The 27,713-nt window shown below is 47.8% G+C and overlaps 2 protein-coding genes across 4 annotated transcripts in view; one reads left to right on the top strand and one right to left on the bottom strand.

Moving 5' to 3' along the window:
• LOC142453066 (uncharacterized) lies at positions 1 to 27,303 on the bottom strand. The gene is made up of 3 exons (XM_075554193.1): positions 23,461 to 27,303; positions 1,782 to 3,322; positions 1 to 370 (listed from the first exon to the last, which is right to left on the bottom strand). Exon 1 carries the CDS (start codon positions 27,301 to 27,303, stop codon positions 25,672 to 25,674), a length of 1,632 nt encoding a protein of 543 aa, XP_075410308.1. The 3' UTR covers positions 1 to 370; positions 1,782 to 3,322; positions 23,461 to 25,671.
• Positions 1,857 to 27,713, top strand: part of IGF2R (insulin like growth factor 2 receptor) — an 83,771-nt gene continuing 57,914 nt past the window's right edge. The window contains exons 1-2 of one of the 3 annotated variants that reach the window (XM_075554296.1): positions 1,857 to 2,147; positions 20,969 to 21,108. In XM_075554296.1, the coding sequence (XP_075410411.1) occupies positions 2,005 to 2,147; positions 20,969 to 21,108 (283 nt within the window). In that variant the 5' untranslated portion in view covers positions 1,857 to 2,004. The remainder of the gene's footprint in view (positions 2,148 to 20,968; positions 21,109 to 27,713) is intronic. The other 2 variants (XM_075554295.1, XM_075554294.1) reach the window with 2 other exon arrangements.

The raw sequence follows: 27,713 nt of genomic DNA, 5'->3' as shown, positions 1-27,713 counted from the left end.
TTTCAGGCAAGGTAGCTTTATTTATCACTTAGGGATACATAGTGGCCATTGAGTTGACTCCAGTTCATGGTGAACTCTCGGAGAGAACAGAACATTGCCTGGTCCTTTGTCATCATCACCGCTGCTGTCATGTTTGAGTTCACCGGTTTGGCGCTTGTGCCCATCCATCTCACCACGGGTCTCCTTTGCCTTCACTGGGTCCTTTATTTCGCCAAACATGATGTCCTCCTCTAGCGATTGATCCCCAAAGCTGACACATCCAAGCAACTGAGTTGGACAATGTTCTGTTGTGATCCACAAGGCATTCATTGGCAGTAAATCAGCAGGCCTTTCTTCCTAGTCTGTATATGTCTGGATGCTCTGCTGAAACCTGTCAACCATGGGTGACTTGGTTAGTATTAGAAATATCAGTGGCATAGCTTCTAGTCTCTTAGCAACATACTATGAGTGTGGTCCAAGTTTCACACTTTTGGGAACCCCTTATGGAGAATGAACCCCTTATGGAGAAAGAGCCCTGGTCGCACAGTGGTAACTCATTGGACTGTGATCCCCAAGGTTGACAGTCGGAAATGACCAGCTGTTCCCACAGGAGAAAGACATGGCTTTCTACTCCCATGAACAGTTACAGTCTCAGAACCCCACAAGGGATAGTCCTACCTGGCCTATAGGGTGGCTATGACCAAGTCAATGGCAGTGAGCTCAGCAGAACAGGGATATGCAACATTTTTCTATAAAGGGCTGGGCAGTAAAGTATGCCAGGCTTTGTGGTCTAGGTGCTCTCTGTTGTAAACTACTCAACTCTGCTGTCATAGACAAAAATCAACCATAGAGAATACGTAAGTGAAGGGGTATGGTCAAATAAAACTTTACATAGAAAAAGAGACACCTGTCCAATCTGGCCAACCCGGATCTAGAACAGGGCTGTGAGGGTGTCTAGGCGGTGCGAGTAAGTCCTCAACTCTCCTTATACCTGGTTGTTGCTAGGTGCCTCGGAATCAATTCCAACTCGGTACAACAGAACAAAACACTACCTGGTCCAACATGCTGACCCACCTTCACAATCGTTACTCTGTCTGAGCCCACTGCTGCAGCCATTGTATCAGTCCATCTTGTTGAGGGCCTTCCTGGTTCACTGACCCTAGACTTTACCAAGTCTTCTTTGCTTCCATTTACCATTCCGTAGATGTACCTGGTACATGTATTCAAAAGTTCACTGACATCAAGTGGATTCGGACTCACATCCTAGAGGACAGGGTAGAATTGTCCTTGTGGGTTCCTTAGGCTGTAAATATTTACAGAAGGGAGTTGAAAGTCCTATCTCTCTTTGCGGTAGCGACTGGCGGGCTCTGCCACCAGGGCTCCTGTGTACCTTGGTCAAACTTACTGCCAGCGAATCGATTCCGACTGATAGTGAACCTCTTGAGCAGGGTAGAACTGCCCTGGTGGGTTTCCCAGACAGCAACTCCTTACTGGAGTAGGAAACCTCCTCTTTGTCTGGTGGACCAGCTGGTGGGTTTCAACGGGTTACCTTATGGTTAGCAGACCAACACGAAACCACTGTATCACCAGCTTTTCTGCGGTACCTGGTAGATGGGAAATGGTGATTCTATGTTGGGAAGAGCTCCTGTGATAACCCCATGGGAGCAGCGGAGGGGAAACTGAGGCTGGGCGGACAATCTGGCCCTCGTGCCTCCCGCTCACACCTGGGCCAGCCCGCCCAGCCACCCGGGCGCAGTGCCAGGCTTCACGTGACGCGCCCCGGGCAAGAGCGCCAGGATCACCTGAACAAGACGGTCACGTGACGGAAGGGGGCGGCGCCGCGTGCTCACGTGACGCGCGGTTCTTGGGTAGCCGCCGCCGCCGCCGCCGAGCTCAGCCGAGCCGCTCGCAGCTGCCGTCGCCGCCGCTCCTGCCGCTCCGCAGCTCCAGCGTCTCCGCACCACCACCGCCTCCGCCCTGGCGGCGCGACCCCGTCCCGGCCGCGGCCGCCCCGAGCCCGCAGCGATGGTGGCCGCCCGGCCCGCGCTCGCCGCTCGCCCGCTGCGCGCCCCGCTCCTGCTGCAGCTGCTGCTGTTCGTCTCGGCGATCGGCGGCCCGCGGGGCCCAGGCGCCGCGGCCCAGGGCGCCGGCTTCTCGGAGCTGTGCAGGTGGGTCGTCGGCGGCCGCGCTCGACCCGGGGGTCCCGCGCTGGTCCCGGTCCATTTCTCACCCCACCCCGGCAGGGAAAGTTGGCCGCGTGCTGGCCAGGGAGCCGCGACCGAGGTTCCTCTGCTTCCGCGCGTGGGGTGCTGGCTCCCCACGCCCTCTGGCCCGGACCACTTGTAGCTGTCCCTAAGTGAGGGGCCGCTCGGTGCGCTGTCCTGTCGCAGCCCGGTGACAGACAGCCCGAGCGCAGTCCGCAGCACGCCGGGGAAAGTTGCAGGGGGCAGGAACGGCGTCTTTGCTCCGTCCTCATCCCACCAGCGAGGGGCTTGGGTGGGGTCCCTGGGCTTGGGAGAGACTTACCAGTGAGTGGCAGCCCACCATGGCTTGGGGCCGGCTGGGTTTGCTTTCATTTCTGAGTGATTTCCTCCATGTGGGGTTCCAGTTTCTTTTTAAAGTCGTGGAGGGCTTCTCTGCAGTAGACGACTCAAAAAACGTTTTTTTTTTTTTTTAAATTGGGGGAATGGGTGGTGGTTATCCCCTATTCTGCTGTCAAGATTTCAGCCGTCACCTCTCCAGTCATAGCTTCCTGTCTAGTTGCTCACATGATGTCATTGTGTCGGGGTGATTGGGCTGCCTGTGGAGCCTTCGCCCTGGGAACCCGCGCGGCTCACCCCACGGAGTGCTGGCTGGGTCACGCGGCGGGAACTTCCAGTCCTGTGAATTGTGTGACTCGCCTTCGCGGGACGATTTGGGATGACCGGAAATCCAAGCTTTCCTTTCTTTTCTAAACTTTCGAAAAAAAATGGAAACCTAGTGAAAAGTTTTGAAAGAGTAGCGAACAGCCAGCCTCTGGTGAGCCCGACGAGGTCCCCGGGCGCTCGCACGTTCCTTCGCAGAATGAAAGGAAGGCCCTTCTAAGTGGAGCTGAAGTTTTAGTGTGTGGCACGGGGATGAGGCCCTTATCCTTCCCTTCTGCTAACCTGAAGGTTAGCGGTTCAAACCCCATTAACCACTTGGAGGGAGAAAGCCGAAAGTGCCCGATTCTGTAAAGATTCACACTCGGAATTTTTCCGGGGGCAGTTCGTTTCTGTCCATGGTAGGGTCGCTCTGCGTCGGAATGGACTGCGTGGCAGAGGGGGTGGGTTTCCTTTGTCTCCGAGTTGTTCTTAGGAGCACACTGGAGTTGAGAAGTTGCAGGAACCAGCATTAGGAGGAGAGAAAGACAAAGGTTACAACAGCCACCCTTAGGCAAGGCCCGCGTTCGCGATTTCTTTCCCTCTCATTTTGGGAGGGCGGGGCAGAAAGGGGAGCAGGGAAGCCAGTTAGCCGCCATGAGATACATAGTTGCTCCAGGAACACGTGCTTGATAAAGAGAAAGGTGGCAACTTAGAAGCCCTTGGTATCTCTGAAGCAAGGTCAGAGTTGCTGGCTGGGCGAAACATCCATAAGAAAGGAATTAAGCGGGGTTGGTGATGGCGGTCCCTTTGAAGATGTTAGAAAATTGGAATTTGTTTCTCAATAGTTAGGGTAAACTTGGCCTCCAGAGTAGACCCAGATGCCATGGCTGATAAGGGTGGGGATTGGTAGTGGTGGGGGCTTGCTTTCGCAATATGAAATGACCCGTCTGACTAGTCAGACTATCTATACATGGAATCTTTTTTCTCTTTACATACTTTTGGGGACTAGAGTGTTATGAGCATTGGTACGCATTGTAAGGTGCCCTGATCACATTAGGAGTTCTGAGTTGGGCTGCTAACCTCAAGGCCAGCCACTCCTGGGGATAAAGGTTTTCTATAAGGGCAGTTCAATTCTGTCTTACAGAATTGCTATGAATTGGAATTGGCTCCCTGGTAGTGGGCTTGAGCTTAGCTATAGTCTTCAGTCACACTCAAACACAGAAACACAACATCAAGAATGCTTGTAACAATCTTTTGCACTCTGAGATGCCTTTGATGATTCATTCTGATACAAACTGCAGAACTCCCTAGCCTACAAATGCACTCTGCTCCCAACTCATAAATCCTGAAATACTCTTAGGAGCCAGCTAAGTAGTACGTAGAAGGGTAACTTTCTAGAAGATACTCAACACCCAAATTTGATCATCATGCTATCTTACTCCTTTATTGTGTTATGTATTTCACAATAAAGGAGCTCTAATTCTGGCAGGGAGTCTGGTTGATTTGGTTTTATGCATTGCTGGGATGGTAAGCTGTGCCTTTTCTGACCCTTGGCTTCTTCAAAGTTGCAGTTTTAGGTGTTTTGCCCATTTCCCTATGGACATCCAATCTACTGGACTATTCACACCTGGGCTCTGCTCCACTTCTTTTCCCTGAGGAATTGTCCTGGTGTTCAGAGATTTTTCCACCCCCCTTCCCCCCTCCTGCCCCTCTATCCTCCATCTCTGCTTTAAACGCAGTACCTACCTGCAAGGGGAACCTCTTCCTCCCTGTTCCTGTATGAAATTGATACCTCAGCTTAAAGGTTTTTGTTTTGAGAAGTGTCAAAAAGCTGTGAATTTTAATGAGAAAACAGGCCGGAAAAAAAAAAAGTTTGCTGACCCTAGTGCCTATTTGGGGCGTGCACATATGAACTGATCATTTTTGAAACCCAGTCTGACGAGATCATTTTTGAAACCCAGTCTGGCGAGCTCACGTGCAAGTGCCCTCGAAGCAGTGTGCTCAGCGCCATTTCATGCCTGCCTTGGTGGCTACTTGGTGTAAATAGTTCACCCAACTCCATGTGCTCAGAGAGGCAAACCCTCCTGGCAGCCAGACTCATATTCCAAATGGCAGTGAGTTAGTTGGCTGTTAGAAATTTGTAACCACTGTTCCCTGCTTATTGTGGTTCGGTGCCTGGGGCCACCGCCAACCCAGCAGAGCCCAGGTACACCATTTCACCGGCACTTTAGAGACTAGAGCTAGATTTCCTAGGAAACGGCCTCTCCCCCAAGCTCAGCATTCAGAACCTGAGGTTTTTTTACCTACTGGCCTGAAGGAGCCAGGAGAAAGGGAGGTCAGGGGCTGCTAGGTGGGGGAGAAGTTCTCTCCCTCCCCTGGGTGGGGGTAGTAGGCAGGGGTACATTCCTGGTGTAATGAGTTATTGGGGAGTGAGGGTGGGGGTGGGGCGACAGGAAGCTGGCTGGAGGGGCCATCTCAGCAGCTGCTGTAACTACCTTCTCATACAGGGAGAGGCCAGGTCTCTGGGGGAGGATGGGGGGGGGGGGCGGTGAGGAAAGGCAAGGCCAACTCAGGCATGTTTCCCAAAGTCTCTGGCCCCAAGTAGCACTTGAAGTAAGTGCTGATTCTTTGGAGAGATTCAGTAATATGTTTTTTAAGCATCAAGAGAATTGTTCAGGGGAAGAAGGTAGTGATTCTGGCCATTCCGGTGTTTCTCAGGAGGTGGTGGAAAGAGCCCGTTTCCTGAAGTCAGAGCTACAGACCTTGGGGCCCAGGCGCAGAGGCACGGGGGCAGGAAGGAATCTGAGGCTGGGAGGACTAGCTCTAATCAAGGGGCAGGACCAGACAAAGCCCTTGGGAGGGGGCAGCTGTGGGCGCAGAGACCAGGCGGGCGTGATCAAAATGCTGCCTGTTAGTAGCCTCTCCTCGCACTGTACAATTTAAACGTTGCAAGATGCCCTATTACCTATATAATAGGCGGGTTTCCACCCTTTATTTCAGGGTTAACAACATCCTTAACGAGGGAAGTCCTAACGGTTTGTACTAATTATAAAATAATACATTGGGCTGGCATGGTTAAGTACTTAAGAGTATTTCAGGCAGTTAAGTACTTTAACTTTTATACAGAACAAGTTCCCCCCAAATTGTTTGGGTATAGATGCTGGAAAGTTTTCATTATATTGAGGACAAGAGAATAACGAAGCCAGCTGGGAGCTGAGATTGGTTTAGTTGCTGTTTCTAAGGAGATTTTTTTTTCCCTGAGATTTTTTCCAAAAGAACAATGCTTATATGCTTAATTTGAACCACATGTTAAACCTGGACAACGTCCAGTTGTATGTATGTATTTCAACCAAACGTGTGTGTGAGTGTAGGAGCCCAGGATTGCTGATTACAGTCCCATCCCGTCTCGTTGATTACATTGTAGAGTGGCAGCGCCCCAACAAAGTCCCAGGAAGGTACGCTCCATTCTCAGTTCTTATCAGTGTTTCATAGAGAAAGGAATTTTCAGAAGGCGATTGAGAATATTCATTTGGGGTTCTCATCTCTATTCAAGGAGCCCTGGTGGCACAGTAGTTACTTGCTGGGCTGCTACCAACAAGGTCAGTAGTGTGAACCTATCAGCTATACGAAGGAGAAAGACTTGGTTTTTTTACTCCCATAAAATGACAGTCTCAGAACCCCACAGGGGCAGTTCTACCCTGTCCTATGGATGACTGAGAATTGACTTGATGGCAGTGAGTTTGAGGTTTTCTTTTTTTTTTCTTCTCCCCCTACATTTTTGGCTGCTCACTGCCAGGTCAGCAATTCAAACCCACCAGCTACTCCTTGGGAGAAAGAGGTGGCTAACGGCTCCCATAAAGACTCATTCTCAAAAACCCACAAGAGCAGTTCTCTTCTGTCCTACAGGGTTGCTATAAGTCAATCAAGTCACGTGTGACCATTTTGGTGCAGTGGGGTATGAGCACTGAGCTGCTAATTCACAAGTCTTTCTTTAGGAGAAAGATGGAGCTGTCTGCTCCCACCAACATTTCCATCCCAGGAACCCTCGGGAGCAGTTCTCCTCTGCCACGTGAGACCCTGTGAGTTGGAATCAACTCAACAGCAGTGGGTTCTAATACTTAATTTTGATCTTGGCCAGCAAGAGTCTTGCAATAACTAGGTCTCAGGCTCTCCAAATCCCTCTCTCTGGAAAGGGGTGCATCTGCTGCCCCAGTCCCTCCCTGCATGATTTTGGGAGACATGGGCATTTATTTTTGTCATGAATTAAAAAAAATCCATCTCGTCAAGTTTCACCACCAGCCTTACACTGACCGAGTTTCCATAGGATTCATAAGTTATCGTGACCTGTTAGTTTCCCTAATTGTATGAGCGTGCCACGCTTTCTGTTCGTTGCATCGCAGCCACTGGCCCTTTGCCTCTTTGGTAAAAGTAATCCAGTTTCCTCCAGGAAAGCCTTGCATCTTCTTAGATGTTGGTAGCTTTTTTGTTGCTGTTCATGTTATGAACTATTTTAATCTGTAGCTTTTTAAAATTTTTTTGTCTTTATTGGCATCTCAGAAACACACCAGTAGTTGGTTGTTTCTATATTTTTATTAGTTCTTATAGTTTGCCAATTGATTCATTGTTCCTTGAATTTTCTAGATAGATTTTACTCACTTTGGTCATCTGCACATGGTTACAATGTTGGATGACTTTTTAAACTTAATTCCTCTTATGCCTTCATGCCTGAGCATATTGACTAGGCTCACGGTATAATGCTGGTTATTGCAGTGATGGGTAGGGGTGTTTCACTGTAATGGGGATGTTTCTGATGGCTCACCAGGAAAGTTACTGAGCATTTTCTGGCAGAGATTGTTATTGCCCCCGCCCCACTTTTCATGTATTAATGATAGACTTTCCATTGTATTGTTTATTGCTAGAATAGTCATGCCTTGTACTACTCTTATCACAGACTGCTGGAATCTTTTGCTAATATTTTAAAAGACCAACTCTGATACACTAAAACCTGTGACAGCCATCACCTGTGTCAGAGAAAGAAAACGAAATTGTTTTCCATTAATAGTGACAGAACAGTGTGGCAAGACTCAGCGGTCAAAGCTGGAAAACAAAGGCAGTGTTCTGTAGCCGGCTTTGGTAAGTAGCCCCCGAGGTTGCAGCATGCAAGCCACTATCTAAGGGGCATCTATCGATCGCTGCCGCCAGGGGAAAGAGGAGTCATGAAAATCAAACAAGCACAGCCCTGAGACCAGAGGAACCAAATGACACCTAGTTACCACTACCAATTGTGCTGAAAGGGGGTCACCACAGTAGAAAGTCCAGGACAGAGAAGGAGAAAAATATGGGCAGAAGTTCAGAAGGTCAGGAGGAAGGGAAGAATGAAAACAAGATGTGGGATATGTGATGTGCCACTGTGGGGGCTGTAGTCGAGCAGAGAAAACAAAATGCACTTGAACTGTTGAATGTCAAACCTTATGCTCTCTGTGCACCTTCCACTCAATTCACAATAAAAAGTATATTAAAACAACCTGCTTCTTGTTATTGATTTTCTTGGATTGCCACAACAAATTAGCACAAACTGGGTGACTTAAAACAATTGAAACATCTTCTCTCCTGGTTGAGGAGGCCAGAAATCTGAAGTCGAGATGGCACGGATGGTTCCTCCTGGAGGTTCTGAGGAAGTAAGTCTCTGCTCCACGCCTGGTGGCTTTCAGCACTCCTTGGCTTACAGACCCATCACTCTCATCCCTTTCTCCTCCTCCACATAGTTTTCTGAGTGAGTTTGTGTATTATATGGATGTCAGTCGCTGGATTCAGGGCCTACCCTAATTATCGAGTATCCTCTTAACTACATAATTGTGCCTGCAAAGCCCCAATTTCTTATTAAGGTCACAATCTGAGTAGATAGCCATTTTGGAGAACCCAATTCACATTATTCATATCCTTTCCTTGGTGGGGAGGTGGAGCGGGAGGGAAAGGGGGCTGGAATTTCTTTTTGTCTTACTGGGTTTTAAGAGGTCTGTGTATTCTAGAAACAAATCCTTTGACAGAGATGTATAGTAACTAGTATGAATATTTTCTTCCAGTGTGTGGCTTGCCTTTTCATTTTTTAAAATGTAAATGTTTTTGAAGGGCAGATACTTTTAATTTTGGTGATCACGAATTTATCTTTTTAAAATCTTTTTGTTGTTTTTGGTTTGTGCTTTTTATAGTCTCAAAACTCATTGCTTACCCTAGGGTTTCTCAACCTAAGTACTATTGACATTTTGGGTAGATGATTCTTTATTGTAGAGGCTGTCCTATGCATTGTATGATGTTAATCATTATCCCTGGCCTTTACCCAAAGGGGTCCAAAAAATGTTTACAGACATTGCCAAATGACCCATAGTGGGCAAAATCCACCCTCGTTGAGAACAAATATTTTTTTCTGTTTGTTTTAGTTTTTTTTAAAAGTTTAGCTCCTTGGTAACTTTTTGAGCTAATTTTTGTGTATTGTGAGGAAAGGGTGAAAGTTCTTTTCCTTCCCGTTTATGCAGATATTCAGTTTTATCTGCTCATATTTAAGTAGGATGTTTGGAGCTGCCGTTAAAGCAATATTATATTTTCATTAAAATTTTTTTTTGCAATATTATATTTTCTTTGCTATGCTATTCTTGACATACTTTGGAATTTAGGATGTTTACTTTGTGCAATGAGCTAGTTAGCTTCTAGTATTTCTGTATGCTGTGGAATAGTTGTTATATAAGGTTGACATTTTCTGTTCCCTCAGTTTTGGTAGAATTCACCCGTAAGACTGTCGGTGCTTTTAAGGAAGTGGTGGCTGGCAGGGGACAGAGTCTTGACTACTGTCATAGTTTCACCAAGTGGCTTCCCCAGGGTTCTCTGGAGAACACACGTCTTTGAGAACCCGTTTCAGTTCTTGAAACCCTGGTGGCCTGGTGGCCAAGTGCTCAGCTGTTCGAACCCGAAGGTCACGGTTTGAATGCACCTAGTTCCCTGGGAGAAAAGATGTGGCAGCTCTGCCACACTGAGCACCCAAGGGGGCAGTTCAGTTGTGTCCTGTTGGGACCACTTTGCATCAAGATCCACTCAACAGCCTGGGGCTTGGGTTTTTTAAAATGACAAGTCTATGTTTAACTTGGGGAGGAACTACCAAAATGCTTTCCATAGGGTCTGAGTGAAGCATTTGACATCACCACCAGCAGTGTATGAGGATTCGTCCCCCCCCCCTTATTGTCACCTGCAGACATTGTGTCACATCTCAGTTGAGTGTGAGTTAGCATCTCACTGTGATTTTGATTTGCATTTCTCTAATGGCTAATGATGCCCAGTGTATTTTCATGCGCTTATTGGCCATTTGGGTGCCTTCTTTGAAGAAATGCTTATTCAGGCCTTTCTTTCGGGGATATGCTTTCAGAAATATCTGTCTGCTGATGAATTAAAAGTTCCCCATGTTTTGTTGTGTGGTCTTTATTCAGACTCACTGAAGAGTTGTTTACTTTTTCAGAGACACTTTTGTTTAGTCTTCACCATTCATTTTTCATTGTGTTCCTTTTTTGCTCTCCTCTTACTGCTACCTAGGTTTTCCTTTCTCCAGTTGGAGTCAAAAGCTTAGATTTTTGCTTTTTGGCCTCTTTATGTAATTAAGAAATGCCCATAAAAGCAGAGGACCCTTGTTCTGGAGCACGAACCTAGTTTTGCTTTGTTTTTTTGTTCACCCTTCAATTTTAAAACATTTCTTTCCAATCATTCGAAATATTTCAACTTCCTGGACCCACTAATATTTTAGAAAATTTTTCCAGGCAAGTGGATTTTTGGGGGGTTATTTTAGCTTTTTTTTTTTCCATTGTGGTAAGTGTGGTCTGTATAATCGCAGCTTTTCTGTGGAATTTATTGACATTTCCCTTGTGGCCTAGCACCTAGTCAAGCTGTGAGTGTCTGTGTGTTTGGAAAAATGTTCTCTGCTTGGGTCTGAGTTTGATTATTTGGGCTATTCAACCGTCCTTTTCCCCCACTTTGTCTTCCCATACTTTGTGTTGCTTCCTGTTTATTTGCTTGCTTATACGTTGTGTCTGGTTCTCGTCGGAGGACAAGCTTCCAGAAGAATTGCACTGCCTTGTCTCCCAGCTCACCACCTCGCTTCTAGGGGCTGTGCAGGTGCTGCGTATCTTGTCTGCTGTTTGTCTCTTCTTTCCACAAAGTCTTCACTGATGCCTCTTTCTGGTGGCCGCTCCTTCTGCCTGGTGACTAGGCTCTCATCGTCATCTCTGAGGGTGTATTTGAAGTTCTGCTCCAAAGCCTCTGTTAATGCCTTTTCCTTGGGTCCCGTGTCTTTGTTTAGATTTGCCATCTCGTTCTCAGGGTTGGTGCCCCACTCACGGCGGGATTCTCCACTGTGCTCTTGGCAGTTCACTCTCCAGTTGGATCCTCGCTGCCTGCTTGTGCAGCTGCATAGGGTAGGGTTGGAAGCAGTTGTCAGCAGTTGGCTGGAAAGTATTTGTGGGGCAGCTGAGGGGTGGGCAGGGTGTGCCTCCGGCTGGTGTGTCAGGCTGGCCTTTGGGCTTGGGTGCTTTTCCATCCTCCTAAGAGACATATCCAAGCCCTGTTCCTAGCAGGAGCAGCTGCAACCTCCTGTTGCCTGCTTCTGGCAGGGTGCGGAGCACCCAGCCTGCATGGGGTCCAAGGCAGGAGTCCTGGACTATTCAGTTGGCCTGCTCGCATCCCTTCCTTTTTTGCAGATCCTCCATTTCCTCTTTGAGAGTTGTGGGAGCTGAGTTTGGAAGTCAGTGTACAGTTTTTAAATCTGGGCTCCTCCCATGTCTAGTTGAAGGCCTTGGGCAAGTTATGGGCTCTCCAAGGCTCAGTTTCTTTCCGGAGCCTGACATGTGGCGGGGGAGGAGTGGGGTCAGCACAAGAAGGTATTTATTGCCTGGGCTATCCTAGGGGCTCACTCTGCCTGGCAGTGGGGGTAGTTGCTGCTGCTTCTCACCACTGATTATAGTCCTGCATTAGGTCAGTGGTTTATTTTTTCAACCAGCAGCCTGCACCTGGGGTTCTCCCTCTGCCTTGGGGGTTTCCATCTCAGCCAGAGAGCAATTCTTCTTTATCTGTCTTAGATAAGGTTCTCCGTGTAGAATCCCAGTGAGAATGAAAGGCTTCTGTTTAAAAAATAAAAGTCTGAAACCACTAAACTATGTGGAGCTCGGGGTCTGATTTACTCCAAAATTCTGGGCGGCTGAGGTGGACATTGCTCAGGATTCCTTCAGTGGTGAAGTACAGGAAGCTCTGACTCCAGTGAGCGTCAATGGTGCGGGACTTGGTCACAGGAGTTGTGGGGTTAGGCTGGGTGCCAGGTGGGGAATGGTGGGGCCCAGGCTCCTTTCCTGCCAGTCCTGGTGTTGGCTTCACCCCCAGGCCGAGGGGAAGGAGGGCTGCCACATCCCGCTGACAGGAAAAAGGGAGACTCCTTGTGGGTCTCTTGTAGGAGTCAGGCCACTTTCCCAGAAGCTTTTTTTTTCCCCCTTGGTGGTTAGAAGGAGCTCCTGGTTTCCCCTTTAGAAGAGGGGGGGCATATACTGAGGTCCCTGGTATCTGTGAGGTGGCGGTGGGGCTGCATGGCAGGAGCACTCCCGGAACCATTTAGCTCCAACAGCTGCCTGTTTAAGTTTGAGGTGCCCACAGACCTGTGCCAGAGACCTATTTTTATATTCAGTTATTTGGTAGTTAGCCTGGTGGTGGGCTTTCACAGTGGATGGATTCGAGGCCCTCCCAGTTCCTTTGAAAAGGAAATGTGTCCCTTCCGGGCAGCTGGAGACCTGGAGTGGGATTTCCATCCCCCCCACCCCCTTTGAATACTGCTTTGAGATCCCCTGGGGGATCAAGGTGCAATAAACAAGGAGGGCAAGTTCCTTGGGTGAAGGAGAGATTCCTGCGGGAGCGACTGCTCTTAGAGCTCCAGAAGCCTTGTAGGCGCCCAGAGGTTGTGAAAGCATTCATGCAGTTTTCATTCTAGGGTCTTCTGGGGCAGTGGGAGGAGGAAGGGGTATGGAAAACTGGCAAATGAGCTTTGAAATTCGATTGCTAGTGGGAGGCCTTGGGGGAAGTTTAGGACCAATCTTTTTAATTAAAGCCTTTGTGTGAATAGTCTTCACACATCTGTGTGCTGTAATAAAACAGAAGTGGAATGGGAAGCTCACACAAGAACACACTGGCTGTAGGATTTGGCCACGTGTAACACTCATCTGTAATAAGAACTTCTCAAATCAATTACACTTTTTAAAACATTGTTTTATATTTAAAACCCAAACTCCCTCAAGCACTCTCTCAGCTCCTGGCCTGCCAACATAGAAAAGGAAGTCACCAGAATGGACGGACTGAAGACAGGGTTTCCTAGAAGTGACAGGGGTTCACCTCCAATGAGTCACCCTTATTGTTCCTCTGCGCCCCCTCCACCTGGTGTCTGCTGCTGCAAATGTGTGACTCACCACCAAGAAATGAAGATTAGAAACACCAATTTCCCTCCCCGCCTTCTCTGTCTATAGAGTTGACCCTTTAGAGCAGGTGGTGGTAATGTGGTTCACGGTTTGGTAACACTTGGCGTTTGCAGTTTTGACTGAGGGAGGGGTATTGACAGTAACAGAGGAAAGGATGGGGTTGTCATTTTCTGAGATGAAGGAGGCTGTGGGAAATGCGAGTCTAGGGAAGGGAAATTGGAGGACCTTCAAAAAGTTGGTGGAAAAATGAAATGAAAAGTTAATGGATCTTTTTTTCCACGACCTTTTTGAAGTGCCCTTGGATAAGGACGTTGGCTTGGGCATATTGATTCTGAGATGCAGTTAAAGTGGTGAATGTGGAGTTTAAGAGGCTGGGTAGAAATCTGGGAACTGCTCTGGGATAGGTGGAAAACCTTAAGACTGGACGAGATTACTTAGGGACTGTAGGCCGAACCGTCAGAGGCCAATGAGATGACAAGAAACCAGCAAAACCAGAGCTGACAGAAAGAGCACCTGAGAATCAAGGGCCAGTGATGCCCTAGAAGCCGGGGGAAGAAAGGGTTGGTTGTTAAGTAAGATGAAAACAGAACTAGGGGGCCAATGAACAGGTGAAGAAGGAGGGAGTGGCCTTAAGAGGAACAATGATGTTAACCAGCAAGGAGACAGAGAAGGACAAAGTCAAGTAGGCTGTTACTTGTGATGGAAATATGTGCTGTTCTGATTACTGTTCTTAAGAAGAAAGGAAGCAAGAGTATCAGGTAAGAATAGCAATTTAGTGAACAGCTGGTTTCTCTCCTTAAGGTAACTGGTAGGTTAACAGTAGCTGTAACACATGCCCCAGAGATGGGTCTCATTCAAATGCCAGCTTTTATCACATTCTGGATTTGCGGCCCTAGGTAAGGCTGCTGACTTCCTTAGACTCTAGGTCTGGTACTGTGAAAAGGTTGATGATGATGCTTGCAATCCTTTTAGTATTGTGCAGGGTGTGTAACTGCTCAGCTTTTAAGGACAGGATGACATAATATTGTTCCGTATGCACTCTTCCATGAGGGCATAAAGCGGAGACTGGATCTGGCTGTGTGTATGTGTATGGAGTGTGTTTCCTCTTCCCCGACTGTGTTGGGTTTTGCTGAACTATTGGTGCTAGCTTGCCATTTGAAGCCCGACCAGTCTTCAGAGTAGAGGTTTTTTCCCCCCTCCTGTGTCAACCGAATTGGACTTTGTGAAGGGCTACGAGCTCCTGACCTTTGCCTCATTAGCGTGGTGAGCTCCTTAATTGAGCTGACTGGCCCAGAAATTAGGGAAGGCCAGACCTATATTCTTGTCATGACACCTCTGAAAGGAAGGATATGCCATGCCCATGGCTGGAATGACTTTCAAGGCAGTTCATTAGGAAGGGATGAAGAAGGAGAGACCCTCATGACTTTAGAAAATCAGCCTGGAGCAGGGTCTCGGGGAGGCATGGCTGTATCCTGGTCCCAGCAAGACAACCTGAGCAAAAACTTGCAGCAGACGTGGCTAGCAGCCGAGAGAGGACAGGCTGGCTCCTGACGTCCAGGGCTGGGTTCCTTTTTGGTAGATTGCTGTTGTGGTTGGCCAACTTACTAAAAATCCCATGCATTGCAATAAAACCTCTCTAAGAAGAATGTGTGCTGTCTTTCCTTGCTCTTCTGCCAGAAGTCCAGTCTCCGTAGGCCTCTGCCCTTGTGGCAGATGGTGGCTAAATGGTGCAGGATTAGGTAGGCCCAGCACTGTTTTGCCTGACCTGAGAAGTCCACAGTGGCAGCCAGTGTGTGCATGTATGCACCCACGCCATCTTGAATCTCAGCTCTCTCAGCTCTGTGGAGATGATCCAAGAGATAAGTGCTTATTGCTTCAATGCCATCTCTGATTCCTTCCAAATACCAGACTGCCTCCCAGCAGGCCCTGTTGTCATGTGACACTCTGTTGGGACTTCCCAAGTCACCCAACTTTAGTGGGTACACTCAATTTTGAAGCCCTTTGCATCTTTCATCCAGGTGAAAGCATTACCTCCTAGTCTATGTTGACTGTCTTATGTTCTCTCCCAGTGACCTTGCAGGCTAGCATAGTTTTGTCGATGAGGAAGTTGTGGCTCAGAGAGATCAAGTGTGTCCCCACAATGCTGGTTAGTGGTGGGGCTAGGATTGAGAGGCAGGCTTGTGGGTGCAGCTGTGAGTCCCTTTTCCTCTATTGCAGGACATATTTTAGAGGGAAGCTGGCCTCTCATTTCAAGTTGACTATGCTGTTCACTTTTGATGCTGTTTTAAAAACCATTGTTGGCTCCTCCACAGTCTACTCCCAGTGCCTTTGGCTCTGAGGCTGAACTAGACGACATGCTTGACTTAAAGTCTTGCTTCCAGCCTTGACCTCTCTTTATTGAACTGTTGGCTTCCTGCTTCCCAGCCCTGCCTAGCACTATCAGTGAAAACTAAAGACAAACCCGGTGCTTCCTTACCACTCCCCCACTTTTTTTTTTCCTCTTCAGGCCCCATATCTTTATACACAGCTTTGTGGGTTTGTTAAAATAGGAAGTGAATTACTTCCTATATAAGCTCTGGCCATGCTGTGTCAAACTCATGTGTTCTCCCAGCCTCCAGATTAGATCATCATGCCAAGATCAAATTTTTCTCTTAGTGTCAACAGAAGAAAGTTGTTGACAACAGTGGTTGTATTATGAACTTGACATTCTGCTGCAAATACCCGTTTTGGGAGGCCTGCCTCTTTCATTCTATGCCCTTATTCTTTCTTGTCATTTCTTTTCCTGCTCAATTTCGGACTGTTCCGGATTTTCGAAGGCCAGTGGATTGGATGTTTGAGTTGGAGCAGTAGTGAGCTAAATGATTTCTTGAATATCCTGTTCAAGTACTTGGATACATGCCCAAATTAGGAAAATCTTGTGGGATGTTCAGGTAGGAAAGACAGCATTTCCATTGTCCCTGAAAATTTAGATTTTTTGGGGGGGGATTGGGGGGAAACAAAACCCCCAGCCCATTCCCATGCATTATATAATTTAGCTCCTATAGGTCCAACAGGGATTTTTGTAAGGCACCTAAATTATAGATTCACATATATTTATTAATTTCACTACAGCGTCCACTGTGCTTCTATCCTGCTTTATATACTGATCATGGTAGGTGAGTAATAAACGGTTTAATAGCTACTTGACCATTATCACAAAACCCAAGGTTCATAGGGAGTGAGGGACATATGATATTTCAAAGTAATATGGATACGTGATGATAAATGAGAGAACAGAATTACCATTTATGGGTATGTGTGGTGTTGGAGGGAAGGAGTCAGGCTTTGTAAGATTTTTTTTCAAGGGTTGGGCATACCGTAAATTTTATAATTGCATTTTATATACTTCAGATGCTAGCTCTTTTAAAAACCGAACCCAAAGCAGCACGCGGCATTGTATTGCAGTTTTGCAGCTATCCAGAAATGACACGGAAATCTTGAAAGGTATCACAGTAATCCATCAATGTGAAATAGTTATAAATACTGTACAGTCAAACCCGGAGGGCTTTTGGTTTAGAACTTTTTTTTCCCCTTTTAGGTCAAAATTTATAACTTACTCGGTAGCGCTGGCCCTGTATTTCTCATTAAGTCAACTTTCTAAATTATAAGCAGTTGTGCTGGCCAGTTAGCTCGACACGGCTTAACACTTGACATTTTCACTCTGCTGCTTCTGCACTGCTGCCACTAGACGGTTTCGTCTTGAGCAGAGCTGCTTTCAATGTGGCATTTGTTGGAGTGGTGTTGGGAGAGTAGAAACGCCTTCCTGTCTCTAGGTTGCTTGACAGTATATGACTTGTGCGCTTTCTTCTAATTGGTCATCTGCCAGCATCTTTCAGGATATTATGAAATTTAAACCAAACGAGGTTAAAATGGAACCTCTGTGCCACTGAACAGATGCAGACTGACTACAGTATTCCAAGATGGTTTCAGCAGAAGCAATGTGGTTAGAGTCAGGAGGAAAATGGCATTACAATTCCTATATGTTTAGCTTGTACTTCTAGTGGAATTATCCACATCTGAGGTGTATTTCAACCACAGAATTCGGGTTGAAAACCCAAGATCTCTTTTTTCCACTTGCCTCATGTGCAACTTCTGCCCCTCCTCCCGTTTCTTGTTGGCGCTGACGGCCGATGACAGCGTATCTGAGATATTGATGACAATTAGGGTTGGGCTCTTGGTGAGGATTTTGTCACGGCCGCTGTCGGCTGAGCTGAGAAGGACAGAGACACTGGAGCGCACAGCCCAACCTGGCTGCAGAGGAGAGTGCAAGCAGGGCGGAGTCCACTTGGTAGTACTGCCAGGGACCCCAACAGAGGGGGAGAGAGGTGGTCGGACGGGCTGCCTCATCTCTGCCCGTTCGAGCTGATGAAACGGAGAAAGCAGAATTGGACGTGGGGGGTAAAGGGATGGCCCACACTTACAGTCTGAGGAAGAACTCCGACTAGGAACAACCTCAGATGTGTCGATCAGCAGCATGTGGTGGTGTCCCCATACATGAAGAAAGTTCGCAGTCTCTTCCACAAGGGCCGTCATTATCCGATGATTTCGGTCCATGTGAACAATTGCTAAAAGTGGGAAGTGTTCCTACAAGTACCTCTTCCAACAAGCAAGTAGCTGGAAAGGGATGGCCTTTTCTGTTTTGTTAGAATTTTATTAAAATCAAATCGATCTGTTACTCTATAGTATGACAGGAACTTGACAATCTTATGCCATCTCCAGGTCGCCATTTGGTTGACACTAATTGTGACAAGATTTAAACTGTGGCATATTTGACCACTTTCAGGATTGGAATAGAAAGTAATCCTTTCTTAAAGCGCTTAAAATGGAAAAACTAAATTCTTTACAATGTTACTTACACGAGGCAGTTTCACTTATGGGTCGAGCACTTGCTCTCCAGAACGTTCCCAAGTACTGACTCTTAGCAGTGGGGACCTCTTCATTTTTAAGTGTCGTGACAAAGTTCGGTGGGCATTTTTCAGATGCTTTCACACGCGTGTTGGTACAAGCTCTTCTTTTAAGTCTGTGACTGCTTTATTCTTAGCTCGTCATGTCATATCATGAAGCTACTGGCAAAGGCTGGGCAGAGGAGTATGAGGTCCGGTTGCCTCCACTGCAGATGGCACTGCGTGGCACTGAAGGCCCCAGCTGGAAGGAGGGCAGCCCTGCCATCTGTTGCTCATTCACCCACCTTTAGAAAAGCCAGCAGGGAAGCACTTTAATAGGTCCTCCGTTCATCATCCCACATCACTTATTATTTTGATATGTTTTGACAAAGAAAACCCGAAATGAGGATAGGGAACAGAGTCAGAATTGAATAGAGCAACATGTTCCTTTCTAGGAACCCCGATTTCCAAATAATCAGGGTCTCTGCTTCCCAAGCCCACGTAGTCCTTACCCTTACTTTACTTACAAACGTGCCTCTGCCAAAGCAGCAGTTGACAATGGGAAAGTTTTACTGGCATGCTGCAAATACAAACACTAGCAGAAAATTTAAGAGCGAGAACCACACCCTTTCACTAGCCTGAGACTAAAAGAAATAGATGGTGCCCAACTACTGCTTCAGACAGTTCTGACCAGCAATACAAAAGAAGGTCCCAGATGGGTGAGGAAAATGTTGAACAAAATTCAAGTCTGATAAGAGCCTGGTGGAACCTCCAAGACTCTGGTCCTTGGGTACCCTTCAAACCTAGAACTGAACCCACCAGTCCGTGAGACCACCCTATAGCCAAATAGGCCTGAAGTGAACACTGAAACCCCTGCGGAATGTGCTTCTCAGAACATTCAACTGGATGAAACCCAAAGAGTAAAAGTAAAAGTCAGGGGCAGAGAAGCTGGGTGAATGGAGATAGGGAATAAGATGAGAGTGGGGGGGGGGGGGAGTGCTGACACCCTGAGGGGCCCTGCAGCCATTGCCATGAAATGACCTATAAATAATCTGTTGAATGAGAAGCCAAATTGCTTTATAAACTTGCATCTAAACCACAATAAAAACATTTTTTTAATTATGGGAAACTTCTTTGCATTTTTAAATGGTTTTCCTTTTTGTTTCTAGTGTAAAATCACATGGTCTTCTCTATCTGTCTGCTTGACCTCTCTGTGACTGAGTCCTCACCAAACCTTCAAAACCTCATCTGGACCACTCTCCTCCAACCCACGGCTAGTGTAACCCTTCCTCTCCTGCATTGATGGGTCAAGTTCATTCTTGCCTCAGGACTTTGGCAATGGCTTGCTTTCTGCTTTCAGCAATCCCCCTGGCCTCCATTTTCCACCTGGGCTTTTACATTTTTTGTCGTTCAAGTCTCAGTGCAAATAAACTCTCAGAAAATTTCCCAGTCTACAGTGGCCACTAAGTTATTTCTTATCACTTTACACTTTTTCGATCTCTTCAGAGCAGCTACTAGTTGGTGGAATTATCCAGTGCATTTTTGGGTGCCTATTTTATGCCTTCTTCAGTGGACTTTATACTCTAAAAGAGCAGAATTTTCCCACTATATGGTTCATTGCTGTACTTATTCTCCAGTGCTTACCACATAGCAAGGGCTTAATCATTGGTGAAGCAAATGAATCAAGTTAATGAGAGCCCAAGGAGACAAGCCTTTGCTAATTACCTTCTCTCAGCTTGGTAGTCCTTGGGTTATTCTCTCATGTTGTCTAAACCTAACTCGAGGAGATGACTCTCAGCTATTATCGATGTTAAAAGCTGATGTCACTGGTAGCTGCTTTCAAGCCTGGCATGAGCCCAGCCTGTTTTTCAGGTTTGTGGCCGTTACGTGGCTGTCAGAACCTTCAGGGAATACTCTGCAACCCTACCCTACACGTGCTTAGCTAGCTGGACTTCTTGGCAGGAGGCTCTGATCAGGTCCCAGACTAGGTTTACAGGAACAGTTGGGCACTTTGCGTGCCAACAGGAACGAGCCGGCTCCTTTCTTGCTGGAGATACCAAAAAGCGTCTAGGCAAGGAATGGTGGGCTGCTTGGTGTTTTGTGCTGTGTCATTACCCGATGTACAGTGGAAGGTGAGTTCTAGGAAATGAACAGTCACTTCACCAAGGTAGTGCTTTCTGTTCTCAAGGTAGTACTGCTTTGGTATCTGTTGTGGCCCAGATACCTTTGATACCTGTCTTAAAGACCTAGAAGTCATACACCTTTGTGTAGTTGTGAATCAGAATAGTTGTTTCACTGCACAACTTTATCTGGCCAGCTCAGAGCTGGACTGAAGTTGTAAAAGGTCAAGTCAGTTTTTAGGAAATGTGAAATATTGGTTATTGATAGCCCATTAGTGAGGAGAGAGGGTGTACTGTCTTACACTAAACTTGACTCTAGAGTAATTACTTATATAAATTAATATTCTTAAATTAGTAATAGAATTATAGTATTTTGATGGTTGTAGAATCCTGGGCTGGCTTCTGAACATATTTACCGTATCCAGAATGAGGTGGCTGAGTGGTTTCTGCCCTGGCTTCTATTAAACTTAACATACTCTTAACTGTAGTATTTTTGATTAGTCAACTATGTCTCCTACTTTGTGGTAGTTTTAAGCATATGTGTCTGGGATGTAAAGCTAGAAGTTTAAATATTGACAGATCATTGACAGTAATATGTGGTTTTTCTTCTTCAGCTATACATGGGAAGCTGTTGATATCGAAAGTAACATACTTTATAAAATAAATGTCTGCGGAAATGTGCCTGTTTCCCAGTGTGGGCAATCAAGTGCTATTTGTATGTATAATTGGAAGAAAAAGACCTATCTTTCAGTGGGTAAGTAAATCTATCTTTATGTCATTATATGGAAAATATCCTAATTTTATAAAATGATATGCACACATTTATGTCTTCCACATTTAAGATATATATATATATATATGTATGTATGTTTCTGTGTTGCTTCTGACTCGTAACTCTATATATGTGTGCAGAGAACTGTTATATATGTGTTGGTAATTATATATCTGTATACATGTTTCATAAGTTAACAATTTAATCAATCTGAGATTAAATAAGGTTACTTCTGCCTAATCATTTATTAAGAAACACATGACTATATACTTATTGATAGAGAAATGTTTTTTAAATGGTGTTCCTTCTACGTTATATTTATAAGCAGCTCCTTTATCATTCAACAAGCTTTTGAAAGAGGTGATCATCATTTCCCCCGTTTCACAAATGAACATGCTGAAGCACACAATGGGTAAAAGCAGGAAGCGCTGGGGCAGGATTACCTTCTGACTGCCAGACTCCAGTGCCTGTGCTCATCTAAGGTTGTCGTGTGTTTTGGGGGTCAAAAGGGCACATCAGACAGTTCTTAAGAGCTTCATGGGAGCCCTGATAGCAAACTGGAATCCCTAGCTGAGAAACTAACAAGTTAGGTAGCTTGCTAGAAAAGGAACCAAAAAGAGGTGTGTGTGTTGGGAGGGTTGGGGGGTGGGAGACTTTCAAAACAACCAACCACAAAAACTGAAGCTCCCAGTAGATCAGAGAAACAGAATAGTATAGAAATCGATCAAATATATATAGGAACGGTGTGCAACTAAAAACTGGAATTATTAATCTATTAGAAAGCAAAGCTACACTTCTCCTTACAGAAATTAAAGGTAAGTTAAAATTGAAGCCGAATAAGACATTAATCTATTAGAAAACAAAGCTGCACCCGTTCTTACGGAAATTATAGGTAAGTTTGCATAACAAGCCAATAGAATACTAAGAAAATTTTTCATGAAATAGAAGTAGAAACCTAAGATCCATAAAAGACAAGGTGAATATATCTATTTTGATGACAAGAAGAATTATCCTTAAGTCAAAAGATGCATGCTAAATTGGGAAAACAGATTTCAGCTTTTGTGCCAATGTACTGATTGGGTGAGGACTCCTCTTGAAAATTGGTAACTGGGGAGAAAAATGGCAAAACCTAAGCTCAGGCAGTGCATACAGAACAGCAGAGTGGTCAATACAACTTGGTAAGCCTTGGGTATAAATGCAAGTCCAAGCAATCATACGACCTCCTTTTTCCTCATCAAACTGGCAGACATTAAAATGGTTTGAAGCAGAGTGCTGGCCAGGAGCCCGGAGGCAGGCACACTCATGTTGTGTATGGGAAGATGGTTGTCTGTAACCCTTGGGGAAGATAATTGACAGGCGTTTCATAGTGCCCTCAAGGGCAGTGTTTCTGCTCAGAAAAGACGAGTAAGCCTTCAGTTTTGGTTGAAGGAATGTAACTTATAAAAACTTTACAGTTGCTCTCCCTTAGGTAATATTGCATGTTTGAGGGGGTTGCAAAAATTTGTGGAAAAATGTCTTTCCTCAAACGTTTTGGAGCCCCTTCATTCACATTTTGTCTATTTCCATTTAAAGTCTGGTTTTGTAATTAACAGTTCACTATTACTACTAATTCTTAGCATTTTCATAGCTTAAATTTATAAATACGATAAGCATAATGTTCTCTTAGCTATTCATTTACCGGATCGCATGTCTAAATCACCTGCTCAGGTAGGTAGAAACTTTGACTTCGAGTTAAAATGGTACACATTCCAAGCATGTAAAGATACTGAGTATGGTCACCTTCCTAACCACACCCCAAATGTTACTACTATTGTTTTAATTTAATTAATCCATCTCAGGAAGACTGAAGCGAGCTCCTTTAATTGCGATAACGTACTCATTTGGGGAACATATTAATCCAGGTTTCTCCCTATCAGAATGTGGGGTTCTGATTGACTGATGGCTGGTGACCTGGATAGGACACAGTGAATTCTATTGTACAGATGACATCACTGCTCCATGGAGCCTGCTCCCTGATTTCACCTCCCCGATTCTTAGGTCCACTCACAGCAATCTGCAGCAGCTATCCAGGCCTATCACTGGATTGCAGTTTGCCCCTGTAAGATGTGAAACACCTCACCTAACTTCACACAGGGAGGGAGAATTATCATCACTGTTGACGTAGTACGTCACAGAATTCCTCACAGGAATCCACTTTATAAATCAATCTTCCAACCTTTAATTTTTTTTAACCAATTCTCACACCAGCCACCCCCTTCCATGGCACTCTTTATGTCTCTGCTAGGTTTGAGAAGTCATTGCAATGGACATATAGAATTTATAGAACATACTTACAGTTCTGTAGCTTCTTTGGGAAGGAAGGAGCAGTCTACAGCCCAGGATCAGGAATCACTGGATACAGTTTTTTGATTAAGACGGCTTGTTCTTGGTGATGCTCATTGAGACCTCTTTTGCAGTCCTCAGCCTTTCTCAGGCCAGTGTTACAAAGTGCGTTAGCTTCACCAGTGAGCCTCCTGCCTGATGTTCATGCTTAGAGGTCTCTTGCTCAGTGGGTTGGCATGCCCACGGTAGCCACCTTGCTGTTCTGTGGCAGTCTCCTGGTTCTGGTGCCAGCATCTCTCTACCACTAGAGACTGTTATGTTTGCTCTGTCCCTGGCTTCAGTGTTACAGCTGTCCACTTGGAGATTCTCAGCACCAGGACCTTGGGCCACAAGGCCATGTTCCATTTCTTGCTGCCTCTTGATACTGCGGTCCCTCTCTCCATTTCTGGGATTCAATGGACTTGTCTTTTAATCCTGGAGTCCTCGTGGCATAGTGGTTAAGGCATAGTGGTTATACATTGGGCTGCTAACCACAAGTTCGGGAGCTTGAAACCACCAGCCATGCTGCTGAAGAAAGACCAGGCTTTCTACTCCCGAAAAGGGTTAGTGTTGAATCCCCACTGTCCAGACTAGGAATGGCAACAGCCCTGATATCAAACAGAGCATTGTTGGTTGTTTTTCTCTTTTGTTTGTTTGTTTGTTTTTAATAGGCCAGGCAGGGTTGGGTGGGGCCAGGGTAAGGGGAAAGAGATACAGTCTTGGAAACCCAGAGGTAATTCTACCCTGACTTTTAGGGTTGCTGGGTGTAGGAATATACTTGATGGCAGTGAGAAGAAATCTTTAAGTCTAGGGGAACGGCCCTCTTTGGGGATACACACACCCCTTATTTTCATTGTTAACAGGCTGCCCAGAAGAGAGCCCAACTTTATATGTAGTGTCACCGAATCATTTTGTAGGAACCCCAAGAGGGACGTAGAGCTCTTAAGAACTCCCTACCCCCCACCAAAATAAAAATCAAGCCTACTGCCTTAAGGTGGATTTAGACTCCGAACCTGTAAAGACAGCGGAATTTCTACGGGTTTCGAAGACTGTAAATCTTGATGGGAAGAGACAGTCTTATCTTTCATAGAAGGGTGAGTGGGTTTGAACTGCGCATCTTACGGTTAGCTACCCAACACTTAACCCTTTGTGTCAGGGACTCCTATGTCCCTTAATATAGAAGGGTTATTTGAAGTAATATACTGCACCATAATACATGACCTAGTTTTATGAATATCACCAATGGAATAAGTACTAGATGTATAGATATTTGTACACTATTTTTTAACGTAGAATCATTATGGAAAATATGCTACAACAATCTAAGCTGTAGGCAAATAGCCCAATGGAGTGTATATTTTGATATAGTAGGTTCAAAATTTCTAAAAAAGATACATAAAACAGCTAATACGGAATATTCACGTTAACTATAGCAAATATTTGAGTGCCTCTTATATCTAGGCACTGTTCAAAACTGGAAATGAATCAATTGCCAAAAGAAACAAAAATTCATTTCAGTCAGGGAGCTTACATTCTGGCGCGGTGGGTATAGTGTGTTACAAACACACGACTATGCTAGAATATAATTAATGCTATATATATATATATATTTTTTTAAAAAGACGTTCCGAATCAGGAGTGCTAGAAGCTCACAAGAACGTGTGTGGGGGAGAGAGCGAGAGGAGCGAGATTGGTTTATATATATATATATATATATATATAATATGACTAGAAAAAGTATGTGTTAAGACTTGAAAAATAATGGAACTTTGTGAAACGCGGGGTATTAAGTGGAATGAGTCCACTAAGGAGGTGACAGTTAAACCAAGACTTGGAGCTGAGGGAATAGAGCCCCGGGGCGCCGTGGCCTAAGGGCAGTCAGGTGCCAGGAGGGACCTTTAGAGGGGAAGCCAGCGGGCGCGGGAACGGAAGTCTTTGGAAAGAGTGTCGCTATAAAGAGCCCAGGGGCAAGGTTAGAGAGAGAGGGTGGCCAAGAAAATGGGTTTAATAATGCGAGGGCCCATCTGGCAAGGAAAGCAGCCTGGGGGCATGCGGGCGGGGGTGGGGTGGGTGGGCGGCGCGGGCTCAGGTGTGGAGGGGGGGAAGGGATGCGCTGAAGGACCTGTTGGGGCACCTGGCCGTGGCGCGAGGCCACCTGGCAGGTGGAGTGGCAGTGGTGGTGGCTCACTCGGGCGGCAGGGCTGCGGGCTCGTCTGGGCTCGGCGGGGGGTGCTCTGGGAAGCCGGCGCCCCGAGGAGGCAGCGGGCCGGCCCCGGCCAGGCGGCCCAGGTGGTCGCGGTAGCCCAAGTGCTGCGGCGCGGCGCGGTGAGAGGGCCGAAGCGTGGCCGTGAGGCGGTCGGGGCGGTGCATCGGCCCGGGCCAGTGAGGCACTCTGGGCTCCCCCGAGGGGGGCAGCGCCGCGTGGTGAGCCGGCTCGGCGTAGGGCGGCGGGCTCGGGGTGAGGCGCTCCGGGGAGCCGCCGCCGTTCCGGTTCCCTGGGGAGAGGTGGTCCAGGGTGCTGAGGCGCGCTCGGAGCAAGGAGGTGCGGGGCAGCGTGGAGATCCAGGGCGGCAAGGCGGGCTCCGAGAGCGGCAGACCCAGGCGGTGGAGCGGCCCCGGGCGGAAGGGCGGGCTCGGCGGGAGGTGGTCCTGGACCTGGACGGCGGGGTTCTCCAGGCCGTTGATGCGGTCCAAGGCCGCGAGGCGGGCGCGCAGAGAATTGGCCCGCGGCGACGCGGCGTGCCAGTGCGGGAGCGGGGGCTCGGCTTGGGGCGGGCCCGGCCGGTGTGGCCATCCCGCGTGGCGCGGCGGGCTCGGAGAGAGGCGGTGAGGCGCGGCAGCACCGCCGCCGCCGCCGGGGTGGTGTGGCGGGCTCGGCGGGGTGAGGCGGCCGGGGTGCTCGGGCGGTTCCGGTTCCGCCTCGATGAGGCGGCCCAGGCGTTCCCGGTTGCTCGCCGCGAGGTATCGGAAGCTGGGCGGGCCCAGGTGGCGTCCCGAGCTGGTGAGGCGGTCGTGGCGTTCCAGGTTCCCCGGAGTGAGGAGGTCCGGGTCGCTAAGGTGGAATCGGAGGGAGGCGCTGAGGCGTTCCTGGGCGGTGAGTCGGGCACGGATCGAAGCGGTCCGGGCGGTGGGGCGCTCGGAATGAGGCGCCCGGAGCGAGCTGGTGCGGGGAGATATGGCGGGCCCTTCGCGATGAGGCGGCCGCGGCACCCCCGGTTCCCCGTAATGAGGTGGTCTGGGCCGGTGAGGCTGCCGGAGCGCGGCGGCAATGCGATCCGTGGTGGTGTGCCGCGCTCGCGGGGAGGCCGCTAGAGGGTCGCGGTCCGAGGAGGGGAGGCAGGCTTGGAGCAGGTTCGCCTGCAGCGAGGGGTCCACGCGTGGTCTCGACGGGCCTGCGTGAGGACTCGCCGCCGCCGCCGCCGCGCTGGGCGCCAGGCGGACCCGGGGCAGCTCGGCTGCGCGGAGTGAAAGCTCGCGGCGTGGCTTGGTGGTCCGGCGCGTTGACCGTGGCTCGCGCCCATCTCCTGCGCCTGGTGGACCACAGAGGCCCGGTGTTACCAGCGTTCCGAGCCCAGCCATCGGATGGAGGAGGGTGGCTCCGGCCTCCGCGGTTCTCTGAGGATGCGAGTCTGCGAAGCGCAATCTGTCGATCGGTGGTTCGGTGGTTCGCCCGAGGTACGCCCGCGGTTCGCGGTGAATCGCCCGCGGTTCGCGGTGAATCGCCCGCGTGGGTGCACAGCTAAGTTGGTTCAGCTCCGCTTGCCGCGATCGCCCGCCGCTCTCTGAGCTTCCGGGGGAGCGGACGCAGCAAGTCATTCGGAAGCTCCACCCCGCGACCTGGGCCGGCCTCCAGACACGCCCACTGGCCCCGCCTTTAGGCACGCCCACCAAGAGCCCAAGAGCAGGTGGGGCCAGGGGGCGCTGTCCTTGGTACCGGGCTCGCCGCTCGCGCTTGGGCCTGGCAGGGGCAGGAAACCGCTAGGATAGACTGGGAGTTTCGGGCAGATGATCCTAGGCTAACCTTTGTAGGCAGGTGAGCGAAAGAACCACGAAGGTCCCTTGTGGTGACTGCCATGCACTCTCCCCTGACCTCCCTAATTGGCAAAATTCAGTTTGATCCCCCATTTTTTCTTTTTGAGGGGTGGAGTGGGGGAGAGGTGCATATCATCATCATCATCATCATCATCATCATCATCATCATCATCATCACTATCTCAAGTATATGC

The sequence above is a fragment of the Tenrec ecaudatus genome, chromosome 7 (assembly GCF_050624435.1).
Source record: "Tenrec ecaudatus isolate mTenEca1 chromosome 7, mTenEca1.hap1, whole genome shotgun sequence".
In the NCBI taxonomy this organism is placed as follows: Eukaryota; Metazoa; Chordata; class Mammalia; order Afrosoricida; family Tenrecidae; genus Tenrec; species Tenrec ecaudatus.
This window is presented reverse-complemented; position numbering and strand designations above follow the sequence as displayed.

Excerpts from the sequence above, each read along its gene's own strand:
- LOC142453066 (XM_075554193.1), bottom strand. The coding sequence starts at position 27,303 with ATGACTTGCTGCGTCCGCTCCCCCGGAAGCTCAGAGAGCGGCGGGCGA.